Below are 17,817 nucleotides of genomic sequence, written 5' to 3'. Positions count from 1 at the left end.
ACAAATCAAATAGTTTTCTGAGTAACAAAAGCATAGTACACAAATAGTACAAGCTATTTTTGTTATTAAAATAGTACTACATTATTACAGTTATAATCAATAAATTGTTGTACATTAAGTAAAGTAAACTAAAAAGTGTGATTTAGGATGTAAATACTGAGATCCAGCCAAGTGCAGGACGTCTCTTCTCAGACATTTCAAGACCAAACAAACAGTTTGGTGCTATCTAACATTCATCATGTTCAGTTGATTAAAACAAGCACTGACCAATGCCAACAGATGTTACACACGTATCAGAAAAGCACATAAAACGTGTCTGTTACTCTTTTTTAGTGTCACTAAGTGAAGTGTGAATCAGCCTTAAGAGATCTAACCAAATAGACACATTGATTCAGTTTTTCTAACCTCTTGATCTCTCACATCTAAGTTTACAAGAAACAATAGGCATGGATTACGTCATACATGGGGAAGAAAACTCTACACCCATTAAGACCACGAGCATAAGATCTATCTTTTCCACTTCAGTGCAAAATGAAAGCCACATCAAGGTGTGATAAAGGAAGTATGATCTCTATTGGGTAGCTAAACCAGCCCATTTTGCATTAAATACCACCATCAACACTGAGATCTTCAGCACTCCAGAGAAACCTTCCAAGAACAGCATCATGATCATCTCCGTGCTTTTGCTAGTCACCCTGCTACCATATCTGACTATTTCAGGTAGACAAATAATGGAAATTAACTAACTTCTATTGCATTATGTCTTTTACATTTATTCTAACTATGTAAATGTAATGTTTTTTTATGTTTTCTCTGTAAGTTGAACATTTAGTAAAGTCTACTTCTCTTTTAACCAACTTTTAAAAATGTTTCTCTTTTCTTTCTTTAGCATCTGTGCAAGTGGGTATTGTAAACGGCACAGAAGCCAAACCTCATTCCAGACCCTACATGGTTTCAATTCAAAGTAATAACAAACACAAATGTGGTGGCTTTCTTGTATCTGAACAGTTTGTCATGACAGCTGCACACTGCTTTGACGAGTAAGTGTTTTTTTTTTGGGGGGGGGGGGGCGTACTCACTGTGAGTCAAAAAGAGACCCATACTGCTGCAAAAGGGTCTTCACTTTGTAAATGACACATGCTATAATAGTACGCAAACAAATGGGTCCACGACTACAAAAATCTCAAAAATAAAGGATCCTTATTGGCATCGATGGATGTATGAAGAACCTTTAATATATGGTACATTTCCATTGCACAACATTTTCATTAGATTGTTAAAAAGTCTTCACACTAAGAAAAAAAATTCTCTTTTAAGAACATTTCACTGAAGGGTTCTTTGGGGAATTAAAAATGGCTCTTCAAATGCATTGCTTTTGGAACCTTTAAATTTAGGGAGTCTAACAACTGTTTTTGAACACAAAATGTGCTTTAACTTAAGCCAAAGCTAGAGTTAACAAGCTAAATTTGAGTTTTGAGTATGAGCTAAAGTTTGTGGATTTGCAACGGGAGCATCATTGCAAAGTATGTAAATGCATTAGGTTTAGTGTATTTTGAACAGTCTTCATTTACCAGTAAAACATGAATGCATGTTTTCTTCCTCATCTTGACAGAGGAGAGAAGCTGACAGCTGTGGTTGGAGCTCATGATTACACTCAAGGTTCTCACCAGATGGATGTGAAGTTCTACCACATCCACCCTGGGTATGAGTCAAAAAGTCTGCTAAATGACATCATGCTACTTCAGGTAAATGACTCAGCTAGGTTTTGCAGAGTAAACTGCAATAAAATAATTGTTTTCTTATCTGTATGCTAAACATAATTGAGGAACAGAAAAGAATCATGAATGTCCTACTCCCTTGGGCTTTGTTCACATTGCACACAATGCTAATTTAGGTTCACATCTGATTAAGGCTACTTGAAACCTGATTTGACTGTTCACACTGAATTTGAATTTGAATTGGATTTCACAACACATATGTGACTTGGATTGGGAAAGTGGTAATTAGAATCTTTTGTTCTAATTACAAGATTTAATATCAAATATGCGACAAAATAAGATTTTTGTATCAACAGAACCTTTTTACTATGCATAATTTAGTATTTTCATGTTTCATGCAAATTGTTTTAAAGTATACATATGTAACAATTACAAAAATGCTAACAAACCTAATAATCCCATTATCCTCTTAAATACCAAAAAATAAAAATAAAATAAAAAGTTGGTCATCCAATTTGTATTCATTTTGAAAATGATCAGCATTAATGATTTCATTACTTGCTGCAGTTACATGAAAAAGTCAAAAAGAGCAAGAACATCAACTGGATCTCCATACCAAAGAAAAATAAAGACATCAAGACCAAGGACAAATGCAGTGTTGCAGGATGGGGGAAAAAAACCACCAAAGGTGCAGCAAGTACTAAGCTTATGGAGGTGGACGTCACCATCATTAATGCAAAAGAATGTAAGAAGTACTGGGACAAAGACTTCTCCATCTCACGTATGGTGTGTGCAGGTGGCCATGGAGGATTTTGTCTGGTACAAAGCAACAGATCATAAATAGTGTGACAGTTGTATTTCATTCATGGCCTGTAACTTTCAAAACTTTTCTCAGGGGGATTCTGGAGGACCCTTGGTGTGCAATAATGTCGCAGTCGGTGTTGTTTCATTCAACGAGGTAAACAACTGTGACTTACCCAAACGACCAAATGTCTACACCAAGATTTCCAAATTTCTAAGTTGGATAAAAGCTATTCTTGAAGGTGTGAAGCAAGAACTTGATTAATAAACATTTTATTCAAACAATGTAGTCTGTTGATCATATGTGTGGTTTCATTATGAATTTATTGAAAAGATTCAGACTGATTTGTCAGATGTGACACTTTTCTGTGGAAAGATGGTTTTGTCCCTTCTCTGCAGCCTTGGTTTCCTGTGGGGGCTGAGCTCATTGCATGTGGTCAGAGACCCTGTGAGAAACGATCTGGTTTGCAGAGAAATTTTAAATAAAATTTTGATGCATATGCAAGTTTATGAGATTCATCACAGCCTCTCTTCATATGCCATTGGTCAGGCAGCTCTGTCCAAACTCACACCATTGGTTGAACCACTGTTGCTCTGCCCAGTTGGACAGGGTTTTCAAAGCAAGTGAGCAATGTTTTAAAAAACAAAACAAAAGTGTGTGTACCTTCCAGGTAATCCACCTAAAAATGTACCATTTATAGATATTAATGGAAAATTCACCCAATAAATGTCATTTACTGACTTTCGAGACATTTTCCTTCTGTGGAAATTGTCTATACAATGGACGATGGGGGCAGTCGTGGCCTAATGTTTAGAGAGCCGGACTTGTAACGTGAAGGTTGCAGGTCACTTGGACTGCACTCACTTTCATTGTATGAAAAAAAAACAACACCACAGTTTTCAAAAATACCCCATTTTTTTGTTCCACAGAAGAAATACAATTATACAGGTTTGGAACAACTTGGTAAAAGATGACCGTTTTCATTTTAGGGTGAACTAAACTTAAACTAACTTTCACATTTTACATTTAATTAACAGAAGAAGCATCCAGAAAATGTTGTGGTTTTCTCTGAAGGGAGGCCTGCTCTTTTACTTTGAGTAGTTTAAAAGTCAGTGACACATTTTCAATGTTACAGTAGGACAATGACACACATCACTGCGATTCTGCTCGCCACAGATGTGAAAGGGGGTGAAAGGGTGAAAGGGAAGTGACATTCAGCCAAGTATGGTGACCCATACTCAGAATTTGTGCTCTGCATTTAACCCATCCGAAATGCACACACACAGAGCAGTGAACACACACACACACACTGTGAGCACACACCCGGAGCAGTGGGCAGCCATTTATGCTGCGGCGCCCGGGGAGTATTTGGGGGTTCGATGCCTTGCTCAAGGGCACCTAAGTCGTGGTATTGAAGGTGGAGAGAGAGCTGTTAATGCACTACCCCCACCTACAATTCCTGCCGACCCGAGACTCAAACTCACAACCCTTCGATTGGGAGTCCAACCCTCTAACCATTAGGCCACGACTTCCCCCTTTTTTTTTCTTTTTTTTTCTTTTTTTTTAGGACCACACTGCTCATCACAGGTATCTTCTTTCATTAGGAATTCTTAATCTTTACACATCTTTACCATTCTGCCATTAAAGGGGCTATTGTTTGAGTTTATAGTTATTCATGTCTTGTTTTTCCTAATAGTTGTGGTTGGAGTTGACATAATCAATGGGAAAAAGGTTTCAAAAAGTTTATTGCAATACACGGTCTCAGTGCAGAGTAAAAAAAAAAAAAAAAACTTGAATGTGGTGGATGTCTGATATCTCCTATATTTGTTTTTACAGCTGGTAAGTGGTAAATTTTTTTGGAGCCATATTCATCACAGAATGAAATATCTAAGCTCTTGGTCCACCGAAGGAAAATAAAAAGTCTTATGATTTTGGAATGAGTAAATAATGATTCAGGAAACAGTTCAGGAAAATGCAAGTTTGACTCCTGTAGGTTTTATTTGATTCCAGTAAAGAGATGACTGTTGTTCTTGGTGACCTTGACATTTCTCCACAGAAAAATCTAAAAAGATATGTGATTCAGAAATTTGTACAAAAATTTTTTTAAAACGTTGAGATGGGTAATGGCATCATGCTTCTAAACGTAAAGCAACACCTGTTTGGTCGTGATTACATTTTCTCAAGAAGAACAAGACCTAACATGCATATTTAATAACTACATATTTGCATTTTCAGATTTCTAGGAAAGCCATTTTGGAAGACATGGTAAAGACTGTGGAAATCCCACAACCACATTACAGTGTTGAAAGCAATGCCCAGTGCCTGATTACTAGCATTCCTCTATGTGATGCAGTGTCGGGTAAGGGCCTGAAGATCACGGGCATCCAGTTTGGTTTTCCGCCCTTGACCCTTACGCACAGAGATTGTTCCATATTATCTGAATCTTTGGATGATATTATGCACTGTAAATCATGATAACGTCAAACTCTTTGCAGTTTTCTCTGAGAAACTCCTTTCTGATATGGCTCCACTATTTTTCAATGCAGCATTGGGGGAATTGGTGATCCTCTGCCCATCTTGACTTCTGAGAGACACTGCCACTCTGAGAAGCTCTTTTTATACCCAATTATGTTGCCAATTGATCTAATAAGTTGCAAATTGGTCCTCCAGCTGTTCCTTATATGTACATTTAACTTTTCCGGCCAATTATTGCTACCTGTCTTTTTTGGAATGTGTAGCTCTCATGAAATCCAAAATGAGCCAATATTTGGCATGACATTTCAAAATGTTTCATTTCAACATTTGATATGTTATCAATATTCCATTGTGAATAAAATAAAAGTTTTTAAAGATTTGTAAAATTATTTAAAGAGATTACTTCATTCCTTTTTTACTCTTAATTTGTACATTGTCCCAACTTTTTTGGAATCGAGTTTGAAATATATATATACAGTATTGTTCAAAATAATAGCAGTACAATGTGACTAACCAGAATAATCAAGGTTTTTCGTATATTTTTTTATTGTTACGTGGCAAACAAGTTACCAGTAGGTTCAGTAGATTCTCAGAAAACAAATGAGACCCAGCATTCATGATATGCACGCTCTTAAGGCTGTGCAATTGGGCAATTAGTTGAATTAGTTGAAAGGGATGTGTTCAAAAAAATAGCAGTGTGGCATTCAATCACTGAGGTCATCAATTTTGTGAAGAAACAGGTGTGAATCAGGTGGCCCCTATTTAAGGATGAAGCCAATACTTGTTGAACATGCATTTGAAAGCTGAGGAAAATGGGTCGTTCAAGACATTGTTCAGAAGAACAGCGTACTTTGATTAAAAAGTTGATTAGAGAGGGGAAAACCTATAAAGAGGTGCAAAAAATGATAGGCTGTTCAGCTAAAATGATCTCCAATGCCTTAAAATGGAGAGCAAAACCAGAGAGACGTGGAAGAAAACGGAAGACAACCATCAAAATGGATAGAAGAATAACCAGAATGGCAAAGGCTCAGCCAATGATCACCTCCAGGATGATCAAAGACAGTCTGGAGTTACCTGTAAGTACTGTGACAGTTAGAAGACGTCTGTGTGAAGCTAATCTATTTTCAAGAATCCCCCGCAAAGTCCCTCTGTTAAAAAAAAGGCATGTGCAGAAGAGGTTACAATTTGCCAAAGAACACATCAACTGGCCTAAAGAGAAATGGAGGAACATTTTGTGGACTGATGAGAGTAAAATTGTTCTTTTTGGGTCCAAGGGCCACAGGCAGTTTGTGAGACGACCCCCAAACTCTGAATTCAAGCCACAGTACACAGTGAAGACAGTGAAGCATGGAGGTGCAAGCATCATGATATGGGCATGTTTCTCCTACTATGGTGTTGGGCCTATTTATCGCATACCAGGGATCATGGATCAGTTTGCATATGTTAAAATACTTGAAGAGGTCATGTTGCCCTATGCTGAAGAGGACATGCCCTTGAAATGGTTGTTTCAACAAGACAATGACCCAAAACACACTAGTAAACGGGCAAAGTCTTGGTTCCAAACCAACAAAATTAATGTTATGGAGTGGCCAGCCCAATCTCCAGACCTTAATCCAATTGAGAACTTGTGGGGTGATATCAAAAATGCTGTTTCTGAAGCAAAACCAAGAAATGTGAATGAATTGTGGAATGTTGTTAAAGAATCATGGAGTGGAATAACAGCTGAGAGGTGCCACAAGTTGGTTGACTCCATGCCACACAGATGTCAAGCAGTTTTAAAAAACTGTGGTCATACAACTAAATATTAGTTTAGTGATTCACAGGATTGCTAAATCCCAGAAAAAAAAAAATGTTTGTACAAAATAGTTTTGAGTTTGTACAGTCAAAGGTAGACACTGCTATTTTTTTGAACACGCCCCTTTCAACTAATTCCCAAATTGCACAGCCTTAAGAGCGTGCATATCATGAATGCTGGGTCTTGTTTGTTTTCTGAGAATCTACTGAACCTACTGGTAACTTGTTTGCCACGTAGCAATAAAAAATATACTAAAAACCTTGATTATTCTGGTTAGTCACATTGTACTGCTATTATTTTGAACAATACTGTATATATATATATATAAATTGTAAATAAGCCATGACATTGCTGCCAAAGAAATTAAACTAAACCTGAAAGACATCAGTTTTACCAAGATATGCTGGAGAAGATCTTGTATTGAAGGAAAGCAAAACATATTTGGAGAAAAGTAGCAAGTTCTGCATTTTGCGTCATCACTGAATGTCAGGATGTGTCTTGTGGTAGAGAGCTGTATAAATGACTGTTGGTCGTAACAGCAGCGCGTTATGAAGATGAGTGCGGCGTATGGCCTGTTGCTGTCAGTTGCACTGACGAGCTTTATACTGACTGGTTAGTAAAATCATGCTTAACTAATTATAAAATGATAACTGAATTGATTTCTTGTTATGTCAAATGTTCATCTTTATTTGCTTAGGCACATTTGGAGCCGATATCATCAATGGCAAAAAAGCCAAGAAGAACTCCATGCTGTACATGGCATCAGTGCAGATTAATGGAAAACACAAATGTGGAGGATTCCTGATCAACCCGAGCTATGTGCTCACAGCGGCACACTGCGATAAAAGGTAAAGCCAACTGTTAACCTGGAATATGTGGTGTTCAACTAAATGGTTTACTAATATGCAATTATGTTCATAATATGAATAAAGTGGTAACATGACTGTGATCCTGGGCACCCACAACATCAGTCCACAAGGAGCAAATCTGAAAAGATATCCAGTGCAAAATAGACATAAGCACCCATCCTACGAAACTCCCAAAACTGGGAATGACATCATGCTTCTGAAGGTACAATGTTCATCCATAAATTTAAATATATTATAAAATATAGCAATATTATTATTAAATATGTATAATTAAATACTTATATTTTATTTTAGAATGTAATAATAATACTGTACATACATTTCTATTTTAATTATAAAATTATATATATATATATATATATATATATATATATATATATATATATATATATATATATAAACATATAATGGTAAACACAAAGACCACATTTTTCATTCGTGAAATTATTAGCTGTCTAAGAAGCTGAAAACCGGCAAAGGTGTGAAAACCATCAAAATACCGAGCAAAGCCAAACCCCTGAAGTCAAAGACCAAGTGCCAGGTTGCAGGATGGGGTCAAATTGAACAGGGAAATGTGGTGAACGATCTGCTGGTGACAGATGTGTCACCTATCAACTCCTCCACCTGCCAGACAATGTGGAAAAAAGAGAACGTGGATCTTCCCCAAAACATCCTGTGTGCTGGGGGTTACGAGACCAAAAGTGGCGCTTGTCAGGTACGTCTAAAGCAATATTTTGGAGTTCCTATTTTGTAAGTCTATATTCTTCTAAACTCAATAAAAGGTGTCTGGAATAAATCTCAAATGGATTGTCATTGCAGGGTGATTCGGGTGGACCGTTGGTGTGCAGTGGGACAGCAGTTGGGAATTGTTTCTTTCAACATGAGAGGACGCTGTGACTACCCAAATGTTCCCAATGTTTACACTGAAATTTCAAAATTCAGACGCTGGATCAATGAGGTGATCAAAGGAGGTGCTTGATGCTATGAAAATGCATTGTTTTGTTGTGCAGTATGTCAAGCTCAGCTTTAAGGTGTCTTGTAAATGCTAGCTGTCAGACCTTTCAATAAAACGGCGAAAAGAACAAAAAAACACAATAAGCAATGACTCTGCATTTTTTCTTTCTAAAGCGCCACTTCAGAGTGAGCGAAACTAGTTAGGGGGCTGTTCAATTCTCAACCAGTGCTAAAGTTCACCACCACCACCACATCCTAAGTTACACAAGAAAATATGCGTACAAGAAAATATACGTAGCACTGGGGAAAAAAAATAAGAAGACACTTACCTGCTTTAAAAATAATACATGTATATTTTAAGCTTCATTCTAAAAGGCCTTTAGACACAAGCAATTGATTTGTTGGGGGAGGGGGAATTCCTCCAGAAAGAGCATATGCAATCATATTAGTTACTATAAAAGTTCTCATTGTGGGTGATGATTTTTTTATCTCAATCGATCTTTAAGACATTCACAACCTACTTTTCAAAGGAAACATAGAGATTGTGATCTTTTATGTCCTATAAATGTGCCCTTTTTATTTTTTGAATGTAAAATATCTGTGCAGCTTTCAGTTGGCAATACTTTTTTTTAAGACCACACAATGAAGAATAATAGATGAATGAGAAAGTAAAGAGTTTATTCTTTCTGTGCGCGAGCTCCCAAATAGAGCAGAACTGGGTGAAGCAAAGTATATTTTGGGCTACAGGTGCATGCATAAATGGTCAAACACACAATAAAATATTTTAAAATGCACATTTTTGTCATCACAAAATCGGTTATGTCTTCGTGAATGTAAACAGTTGGGAGAAATTTTTCATGGCACAGCGTAGAGTGCGCCGTGGAAGAAACAGGGTCTGGGTCCAAATGCAGGGAAATTACTTCTTTTAATAAAGAAAAAGGCCAACAAGGCAAAAACGAAACAGAAACACATAGGCAAACATGCATACACCTCGGCATTCAACTAAGACACGAAATACACCTACACGATCAACCATTAACGATTAATCCAGCCAGACAGAGTGGTGTGAGAGTGGAGAATATATAGTCCTTGACAATGGGCACCAGGTGTGTGTGTGTGTGAGTGGGTGAACAGGTGTGTGGAGTGAAGGTGAATGAGTCCGGGAGATGGGGAAATGGCGCCTTCTGGTGGTGAGAGGGAGAAACACCGGGTCCAGAATCATGACAAAAATAAGAGATGTGTCAGTATATTAGACAGGTGCATTAGGTCTTAAAGTGACAGTACCCTGCTGTTGTCTATATCATTAATGTTAATCAGACAACAAGAACTACAACAAAAATACAAGCAAAAATTTCCCAAAATTTTGGGGAATTTCTTGCCTGAATACTATTGTTAGATATGCTTATCCCAAAAAAATAAAGCAATGTTTATTTTATTTGTGTCTCTTCTATTGCTTTGTTCTATTGCTTGTCATTTGTGTCCGTTTTAACTGTTTATTTGCCCTAAATATGCTTGATAACTTTTTACTTGTATTATGCTAGTGGGCATACTAGTTTAGCTGCTCAGTAACTGCAAAACGTTCTGCAAACCAAAAGAGATGCCCAAAACAAAATGTGTTTACAAGCATATACATGTTCTGCAATCAACATGTTCTGGTAAGATGACGCGTGGCCACTGCAAAACTTTCAAAATGAGTCAAGACATGCAGAAAAGTGTTGGGGTCTATCTTGACATGAAAGCAGCACTGCTCTGTGGTAAAGCTGAAAAGTGTTACTAAGTAAAGCTTTCATGTGGTTAGACTGACTCCAATCATTATCTAGTCATTAAGCTTTTAACAAATAGTAGTTGTTAGTAAACACATTCACACAGAAGAACTACTCCCATTTAAAATATTTGACATGATTCATTTTACATTAGACAGAGCAACATAGGATTCTAAAATATAATAAACTCAAGTTGCAGTCCTTTTATGCATACAAACCCGATTCCAAAAAAGCTGGGACACTGTACAAATTGTGAATAAAAACAGAATGCAATGATGTGGTAGTTTCAAATTTCAATATTTTATTCAGAATACAACATAGATGACATATCAGATGTTTAAACTGAGAAAATTTATAATTTTAAGGGAAAAATAAGTTGATTTTAAATTTCATGGCATCAATACTTCTCAAAGAAGTTGGGACAAGGCCATGTTTACCACTGTGTGGCATCGCCCTTTCTTTTTTAACAGTCTGCAAATGTCTGGGGACTGAAGAGACAAGTTGCTCAAGTTTAGGAACAGGAATGTTGTCCCATTCTTGTCTAATACAGGCTTTTAGTTGCTCAATTGTCTTAGGTCTTCTTTATCACATCTTCCTCTTTATGATGCGCCAAATGTTTTCTACGGGTGAAAGATCTGGACTGCAGGCTGGTCATTTCAGTTCCCTGATCCTTCTTCTACGCAGCCATGATTTTGTAATTGATGCAGTATGTGGTCTGGCATTGTCATGTTGAAAAATGCAAGGTCTTCCCTGAAAGAGACGACGTCTGGATGGGAGCATATGTTGTTCTAGAACTTGGATATACCTTTCAGCATTGATGGTGCCTTTCCAGATGTGTAAGCTGCCCATGCCACACACACTCATGCAACCCCATCCCATCAGAGACGCAGGCTTCTGAACTGAGCAACGATAACAACTTGGGTTTTCCTTGCCCTCTTTAGTCCGGATGACATGGCGTCCCAGTTTTCCAAAAAGAACTTCAAATTTTAATTAGTCTAACCACAGAACAGATGACCGCTTTGCCACAGTCCATTTTAAATGAGCCTTGGCCCAGAGAAAATGCCTGCACTTCTGGATCACTTCTGGATGGTTTAGATATGGCTTTTTTAACCTATAGAGTTTTAGCCGGTAACGCTAATGGCACGGTGGATTGTGTTCACCGACAATGTTTTCTGGAAGTATTCCTGAGCCCATGTTGTGATTTCCATTACAGTAGCATTCCTGTATGTGATGCAGTGCTGTCTAAGGGCCCGAAGATCACGAGTATCCAGTATGGTTTTCAGGCCTTGACCCTTACGCACAGAGATTGTTCCAGATTCTCTGAATCTTTCAATTCTTTCAGAACTCTTTGCAATTTTTCTCTGTAGCATTGGGGGAATTGGTGATCCTCCGCCCAGCTTGACTTCTCAGAGACACTGCCACTCTGAGAAGCTCTTTTTATACCCAATCATGTTGCCAATTGACCTAATAAGTTGCAAATTGGTCCTCCAGCTGTTCCTTATGTGTACATTTAACTTTCCCGGCCTCTTATTGCTACCTGTCCCAACTGTTTTGGAATGTGTAGCTCTCATGAAATCCAAAATGAGCCAATATTTGGCATGACATTTCAAAATGTCTCATCTATATTCGAATGTGAATAAAATATAAGTTTATGACATATGTAATTTCATCACACTTCTCGCTGCAATTCACCTGAGAAACCAAATGTGTATATTAACATTCCATGGATCCAACAAAACATTAGAAATTTTTTGTAACTTTATGAAAAATAAGGAAGAAATATTTTCTCAAATTCTTCAATAAGTCTTTCAGTAAAAGTAAGGCATGGCAAGTATCTGAGTTGATGTGTCCTCATTGTCACATCCATATGGAAAATACTATTTTACATGGAGGGCACATGTTAAAAGTCATTTCACATTAGTTTACTTGGTTGACTTCTTGGTGATGCTCATTAATTTTATTTTATTTTCATTCATGTACAGCTTCCTACTAAAAATTAGGAACATGTGTTTGGTGGCTTCAAGCCTTTTACATCATACAAAGGAATTTGTAGAAAGAAAAAAAAGGTTTTTAACCGAAAAGCTATAGATGATACAGTATAAAACTCCCCATCAGTAGTTTTATACTGCCACCTGCTGGTGCAGTTGTGTAACTTAGTTTAACAAGTTTCGTTATGTTGGATTCGTGAGAGAAATAAATTGTGATGACTAGAAAACAACTTTTGTTATGTCGAGATCACGAGAAGACAAGAAGGTAAAAAATGCATGGCGCAGGAAATTCCGTGTAATAGAGAGCGCATCGCCTGCCTCAAGATCTTTTACTGTTCGCACTCCGACTGAGGCACAAAAACAAACAGACATACCCGTATTTACTTATTTGGCACCAATATCTTATTCCTATCTTATAATAGAGCACCTGCCTCTAAGTCTGTTTACACTCCAATATTGATGCACATAAATAAATAAATAAATAAAAAACAGAAAATGATGCTACACTGTTAGCTGCATTTGGGGGAAAATGTTTTACCTTCGTTGATCAAAGCATTCGGCACGGTCGTCTGTGAGTGACGTCACTTCCAAAAACAAACACGCCCAGTAGTATAGCCGAGCATTGATTGACAGCTTTCCGTGTAGACATCGGCACTTCAAATGCAAAAGGAATTGCGATTCCATTTGAGTTTTGGCAAGTTATACATGCAGAATATTGTTATTTAAATATGACAGGCTCATAACTCGTAAGACATGGGAAATGCATTTGCAAATGGTATATTTTTTTTTAATTTGAAATATGACAGGCACTGTGCGTTCACGTAAGCGAAAATGCTAATGCAAGACTTGCAGATTGCATTTGGATTATGTCACAATTTATGCGTCCACGTGTGGACAACGCAAAAAACATGTTTTGAAAATAGTACAGTATATTCTTACATAGATTAGACTTATTTAATGTGAAAGTGAAAGTGACGTCACATGTGGCGAAGTAGACTATGGTGACCCATATAATTAGTGCTCTGCATTTATCCCTTCCTAAGTGCACACACACAGCAGTGAACACACACCTGGAGCAGTGGGCAGCCAGTTGGGGGTTCAGTGTCTTGCTCAAGGGCACCTCAGTCGTGGTATTGTAGGTGGGAGAAAGCGCTGTAATTTCACTATCCACACCTATAGTGCAATCCCTACTGGTACAAGACTCCAACACGTCAGACTCTCTAACCATTAGGTCTTGAAATATAGATATTTAATTAACTGTGCATCACTTTCAGAAATATAAGCTTTAAGTCTGTCTGTTTATAAAAAAAATAAAATAAAAATGTCTGATTAGCAGAAAACACATCAGGCTCAGGCAAGTATAATCTAATAGTCCTATCCAAATATTTCAAATGAAAGTACAAATGATCCACCAAGCTGTACAATTGACCCATCTACAACCCCAATTTCAAAAAAGTTGGGACGTCTTGAATAATGCAATGCAATCAAGAATCTGTGATTTGTTCATTCTCTTTCATTTTTATTTAATTGACAAAAGTACAAAGAAAAGCTTTCCAAACTGACCATCTTAAATGTTTTTTGTAAATATAAGCAAATTTTGATTCTGATGGCTGCAACACAATCTGAAAGAAGTCGGGGCATTCAGAGCAACACGCATGCATATCTTACATCTTGTATATTGTGGTTTCATATAATAGTTGATGCAGTCAAATTACAAGAAGTAACACAAACAATATCTTCTTACTATCAGTGTTACTGTACTTGACACCTCAAGCTGAGAAAAAAAGGCTTACACGGAGCTCACTGTCTCAGATTGTCTTCATGATGACCATCATCCCTCTGCTCATGCTGGCCTCTCTGCTGCCACACTTGTTCATCATGTTTGGGTATAAAGCAACATCTCAGACTTTGCAAGCAAAGCTGGATCACGGGTCACCACTTTGTGCCAAAGTTCATGAGAATAGTGTCAAACATATCAAAAATTGCATTTCTCAATGCGAAATCGCAAATAAATTTTGTCGTTCACCGACCACAATTGCATAATATTGTGAAAAGACTCAGGGAATCAGAGAAATCTCAGTTTGTTTAATGCAAGGTAGGAAACCTCAGGTGAATGAGCATGACCTTTGAGCCCTCAGATGGCATTGCATAAGAAACCGTCATGCCGTGGTGTTAAATATAACCACATGGGCTCAAGAGTACTTTGGAACACAAACAATAATCAAATCACCCGTGTTTTGAATTGGAAGTTGTAGATTAATAGTTACTAATGAGTAGAATGACATTCAGACAAAGAAAATGACATACACAAATGTTTTCAACATATTTACTTTCGCACTTTACTTCTGTTTCGCTGCACAACGTCAAATCAGCACTTACAACCTCTCAGATCTGGCAGTACAAGTTCAAATCCTAGCGCTCTGACTTTGTGGTATTCCTGTTGCAGAACTCACTTGTGCACTTGTATATGCACATGTGAGAGCGCAGAGATGGGGGTGGGGCTTTGGTGCAAAAAATGACATTTTATTGGTTGATGCCTACCAATGAACAATGCCAGTGTATTATCAATGTATTATCTGGTAGGCAAATAATGCAACATAAAAATAAGTTGCGAACCCAACCCAAGTTGTACTTCTTTGCAGATCCATATCCATCTTGAATATGAAACTGCTCTGCTTTTGCAATACAGACTATAATAAATTAAGAAACAATTGTAAAACAACTTAGTAAAAAATAAATGATTGTGTATTTACATTCTGTAGAACTTCACACATCATCAGAACACTACACAAAATATTTAAAAGTATGATCTATATTTAAAAGAATATTTTGGTTTCAGTACATGTTAAGCTCAGTCAACAGCAATGTTGATCACAACATCATTCATTTCCACTTGTCACACAAAGAAAAATTGGGGCCTATTTGTAAATGTTTAAATATGCTCCTTTTCAATATAGCTACAAAACAAATAATTACAAAAATCCATTTCCATATTCTGACATCCAGAGCAACACTCATGCATATTTCACATCTTGTTTATTGTACATGCAATAGTTGATGCAGTTGACAAGAAGTAACACAAATAATATCATCTCACTATCAGTGTTAATGTACTTGACACCTCAAGCTGAGAAAAAATTACTTACAGAAAGCTTAATGTCTCCACCCATCTTTATAATTATACAGTGTTTTGAGAACAAAAGCTTATTGATTGTCTTCATGATGACCATCATCTCTCTGCTCCTGCTGGCCTCTCTGCTGCCACACCTGACCTTCACTGGTGAGACTCATTATATAACAGTATATTATACTAACTGGTATGTACTGAATAAGCTGATTAATAGTTCTCTCTCTTTCTCAGCTCGTGTGAATGTGGGTATAGTGAATGGCACAGAAGCAAAACCCCACTCCAGACCTTACATGGTTTCTCTTCAGAAGTACTTTAAACATGTCTGTGGTGGATTCCTCATTTCTGATGAGTTTGTCTTGACTGCTGCACATTGCAAGTAAGACTGCAATTTAGTATGAACTGCAATTATTAGAATAAACAATAAATAAATAAATAAAACCTTCTATAATGATGGGATTGTTCATTATACTAACAATATTTTCTTACACAGTAATAAGGGGCTAACAGCTGTGGTTGGTGCACATGACTTAAAAAATGATAAAGGGTCCGTCCGCATTAAAGTGAAGTCCTACCACATTCATCCGGACTTTAACACTCAAACTTTGCTGAATGACATTATGCTTTTGAGGGTAACAGTAGTTCAATTGACTGTTATTAAAATAATAATATTGAGATAATATATGATTCTGCCTTTCTTTTAATGATGATAATGTTACTGCATTACAGTTAGAGAAAGAAGTCGAACAAAACAAGATTGTGAAGAAGATTTCCATACCAACACAAGAGGGAGACATCGAAGCTGATTCTGTCTGCAGTGTTGCCGGCTGGGGAAGACTGAGATTAAAAGGGAAAAGAAGCAATCTTCTCATGGAAGTAGATGTGAAGATCATGAATAACACAGAATGCAAAAATAAATGGAAGGAACTCTACTCAGCCTCACATATGATATGTGTCTACGGCCATGGAGGAAGCTGTAGTGTATGTAAAAACAATATCAGTTAGAGACCATCCATAGTGAGAAGTATCACTTCAGTCATTGATCTGTGTTTCTTCACAGGGGGATTCAGGAGGTCCTTTGGTTTGTGGAGACACTGCAGTCGGTGTCACTTCCTTTGGTGACCCAAAAGCCTGCAACAGTCGTAAACGACCTGAAGTTTATGCAAAGATTTCAGCATATCTCCCATGGATCCACTCCATAATTGCAAATGTCAAGTGATTTTTGCAATTAAAAAGGGTTTATAATTTGTTTGAATGTTTAATAAACAAATCATGTGTGAAGCATCAGTATGTGTAAGGGGTCCTTATTACTGCAGCCCCATGAAACAGTAGTAAGCTATTGAACAGAACTCAAGTAAGCAAAATTACTTTTGCCATAATAATACAAAATCCAAATAAATTCTTGATAATGATAGTTTATTATTAACAGCATGAAAACTAAAGTGAAATGTTCACATTATCAATGGTCTTCTGCCCACTTTGGTGGTAACAAGTCCTGTAACCTATTTTAACACTTAAAGGGAAATATAGAAACTCTTTGGTGACTTTTGAACAAGAAGCTAGCGGTCTAAGAAGCTAAGCTATGCTACCTCCAGACCCGGAGATCAGCTGAATGGATTAGAAAATGGTCAAACTCATCTGTTTAACTCTAGGGGCCCTATTTGAATGATCTAAACACAAAGTGTAAAGCTGAAGGTGCAGGTGCACTCAAGGCATGTCCAAATCCACTTTTGCTATTTTAACGATGGAAAAACGGTTGACGTGCCTGGGCGCATGGTCTAAACGGGTTGTCCCTATTCTCTTAATGAGTAATGGGTGTTTTTTTGGGTGTAATGTGCAATAAACCAATCAGAGTCTCATCTTTCATTCCCTTTAAGAGCCAGTCGCGCTCATGCCATGAAGGATTTACTATTTACACGGCGGAATTTGGCAAGCACAAAGACAGAACGCATCTCCAAGATGAAATGGAGCTGCTAGTGTGTGAGCAAATAGATAGCCTAATTCTGATACATGCGATGACCATCCATTATGACATGTAGGCATTTATATTTACTTAGCCTACAGAAAATTTTTATGCATTGCAGTCCTTTAACTTTTAATATCTGGCATGTTTGTGTGCTGCTGTGCATCCATGTGTTTAATAAGCAGCGTGTACATTTGAGTTGGTCTATGGCGCAGTCTATTCTCGGGCTACTTAAATTAGCAATGCGCCAGCAATGCACCTGAACACACCACTTTTTTAGACCAGCACGCCCATGGGCGCACAAATGCATTTGCTAATTAAAAGACATGGCGCTGGATGGAAAAATGCGAACGGCGCCGGACT

General features: G+C 37.4%; 1 protein-coding gene and 1 pseudogene across 1 annotated transcript; both read left to right on the top strand.

Moving 5' to 3' along the window:
- The first annotated feature begins 533 nt into the window (after positions 1 to 533).
- LOC113064545 (granzyme B-like) lies at positions 534 to 2,784 on the top strand. Its single transcript, XM_026235400.1, has 5 exons — positions 534 to 720; positions 890 to 1,040; positions 1,613 to 1,745; positions 2,286 to 2,537; positions 2,614 to 2,784. The coding sequence occupies exons 1-5, from the start codon at positions 666 to 668 to the stop codon at positions 2,782 to 2,784; spliced, it is 762 nt and encodes a 253-aa protein (XP_026091185.1). The 5' UTR covers positions 534 to 665.
- A 4,544-nt stretch (positions 2,785 to 7,328) lies between these two features.
- Positions 7,329 to 16,778, top strand: LOC113064544 (transmembrane protease serine 9-like; annotated as a pseudogene).
- Positions 16,779 to 17,817: the final 1,039 nt, after the last annotated feature.

Source organism: Carassius auratus, chromosome 47 (assembly GCF_003368295.1).
Source record: "Carassius auratus strain Wakin chromosome 47, ASM336829v1, whole genome shotgun sequence".
Classification (NCBI taxonomy): Eukaryota; Metazoa; Chordata; class Actinopteri; order Cypriniformes; family Cyprinidae; genus Carassius; species Carassius auratus.
This window is presented reverse-complemented; position numbering and strand designations above follow the sequence as displayed.

Bases quoted from the DNA above. Each gene is read 5' to 3' on its own strand.
- LOC113064545 (XM_026235400.1), top strand. From the start codon at position 666: ATGATCATCTCCGTGCTTTTGCTAGTCACCCTGCTACCATATCTGACT. The intron at 1,041-1,612 runs GTAAGTGTTTTT...TCATCTTGACAG, and splicing joins GCTGCACACTGCTTTGACGA to AGGAGAGAAGCTGACAGCTG. The intron at 1,746-2,285 runs GTAAATGACTCA...TACTTGCTGCAG, and splicing joins ATGACATCATGCTACTTCAG to TTACATGAAAAAGTCAAAAA.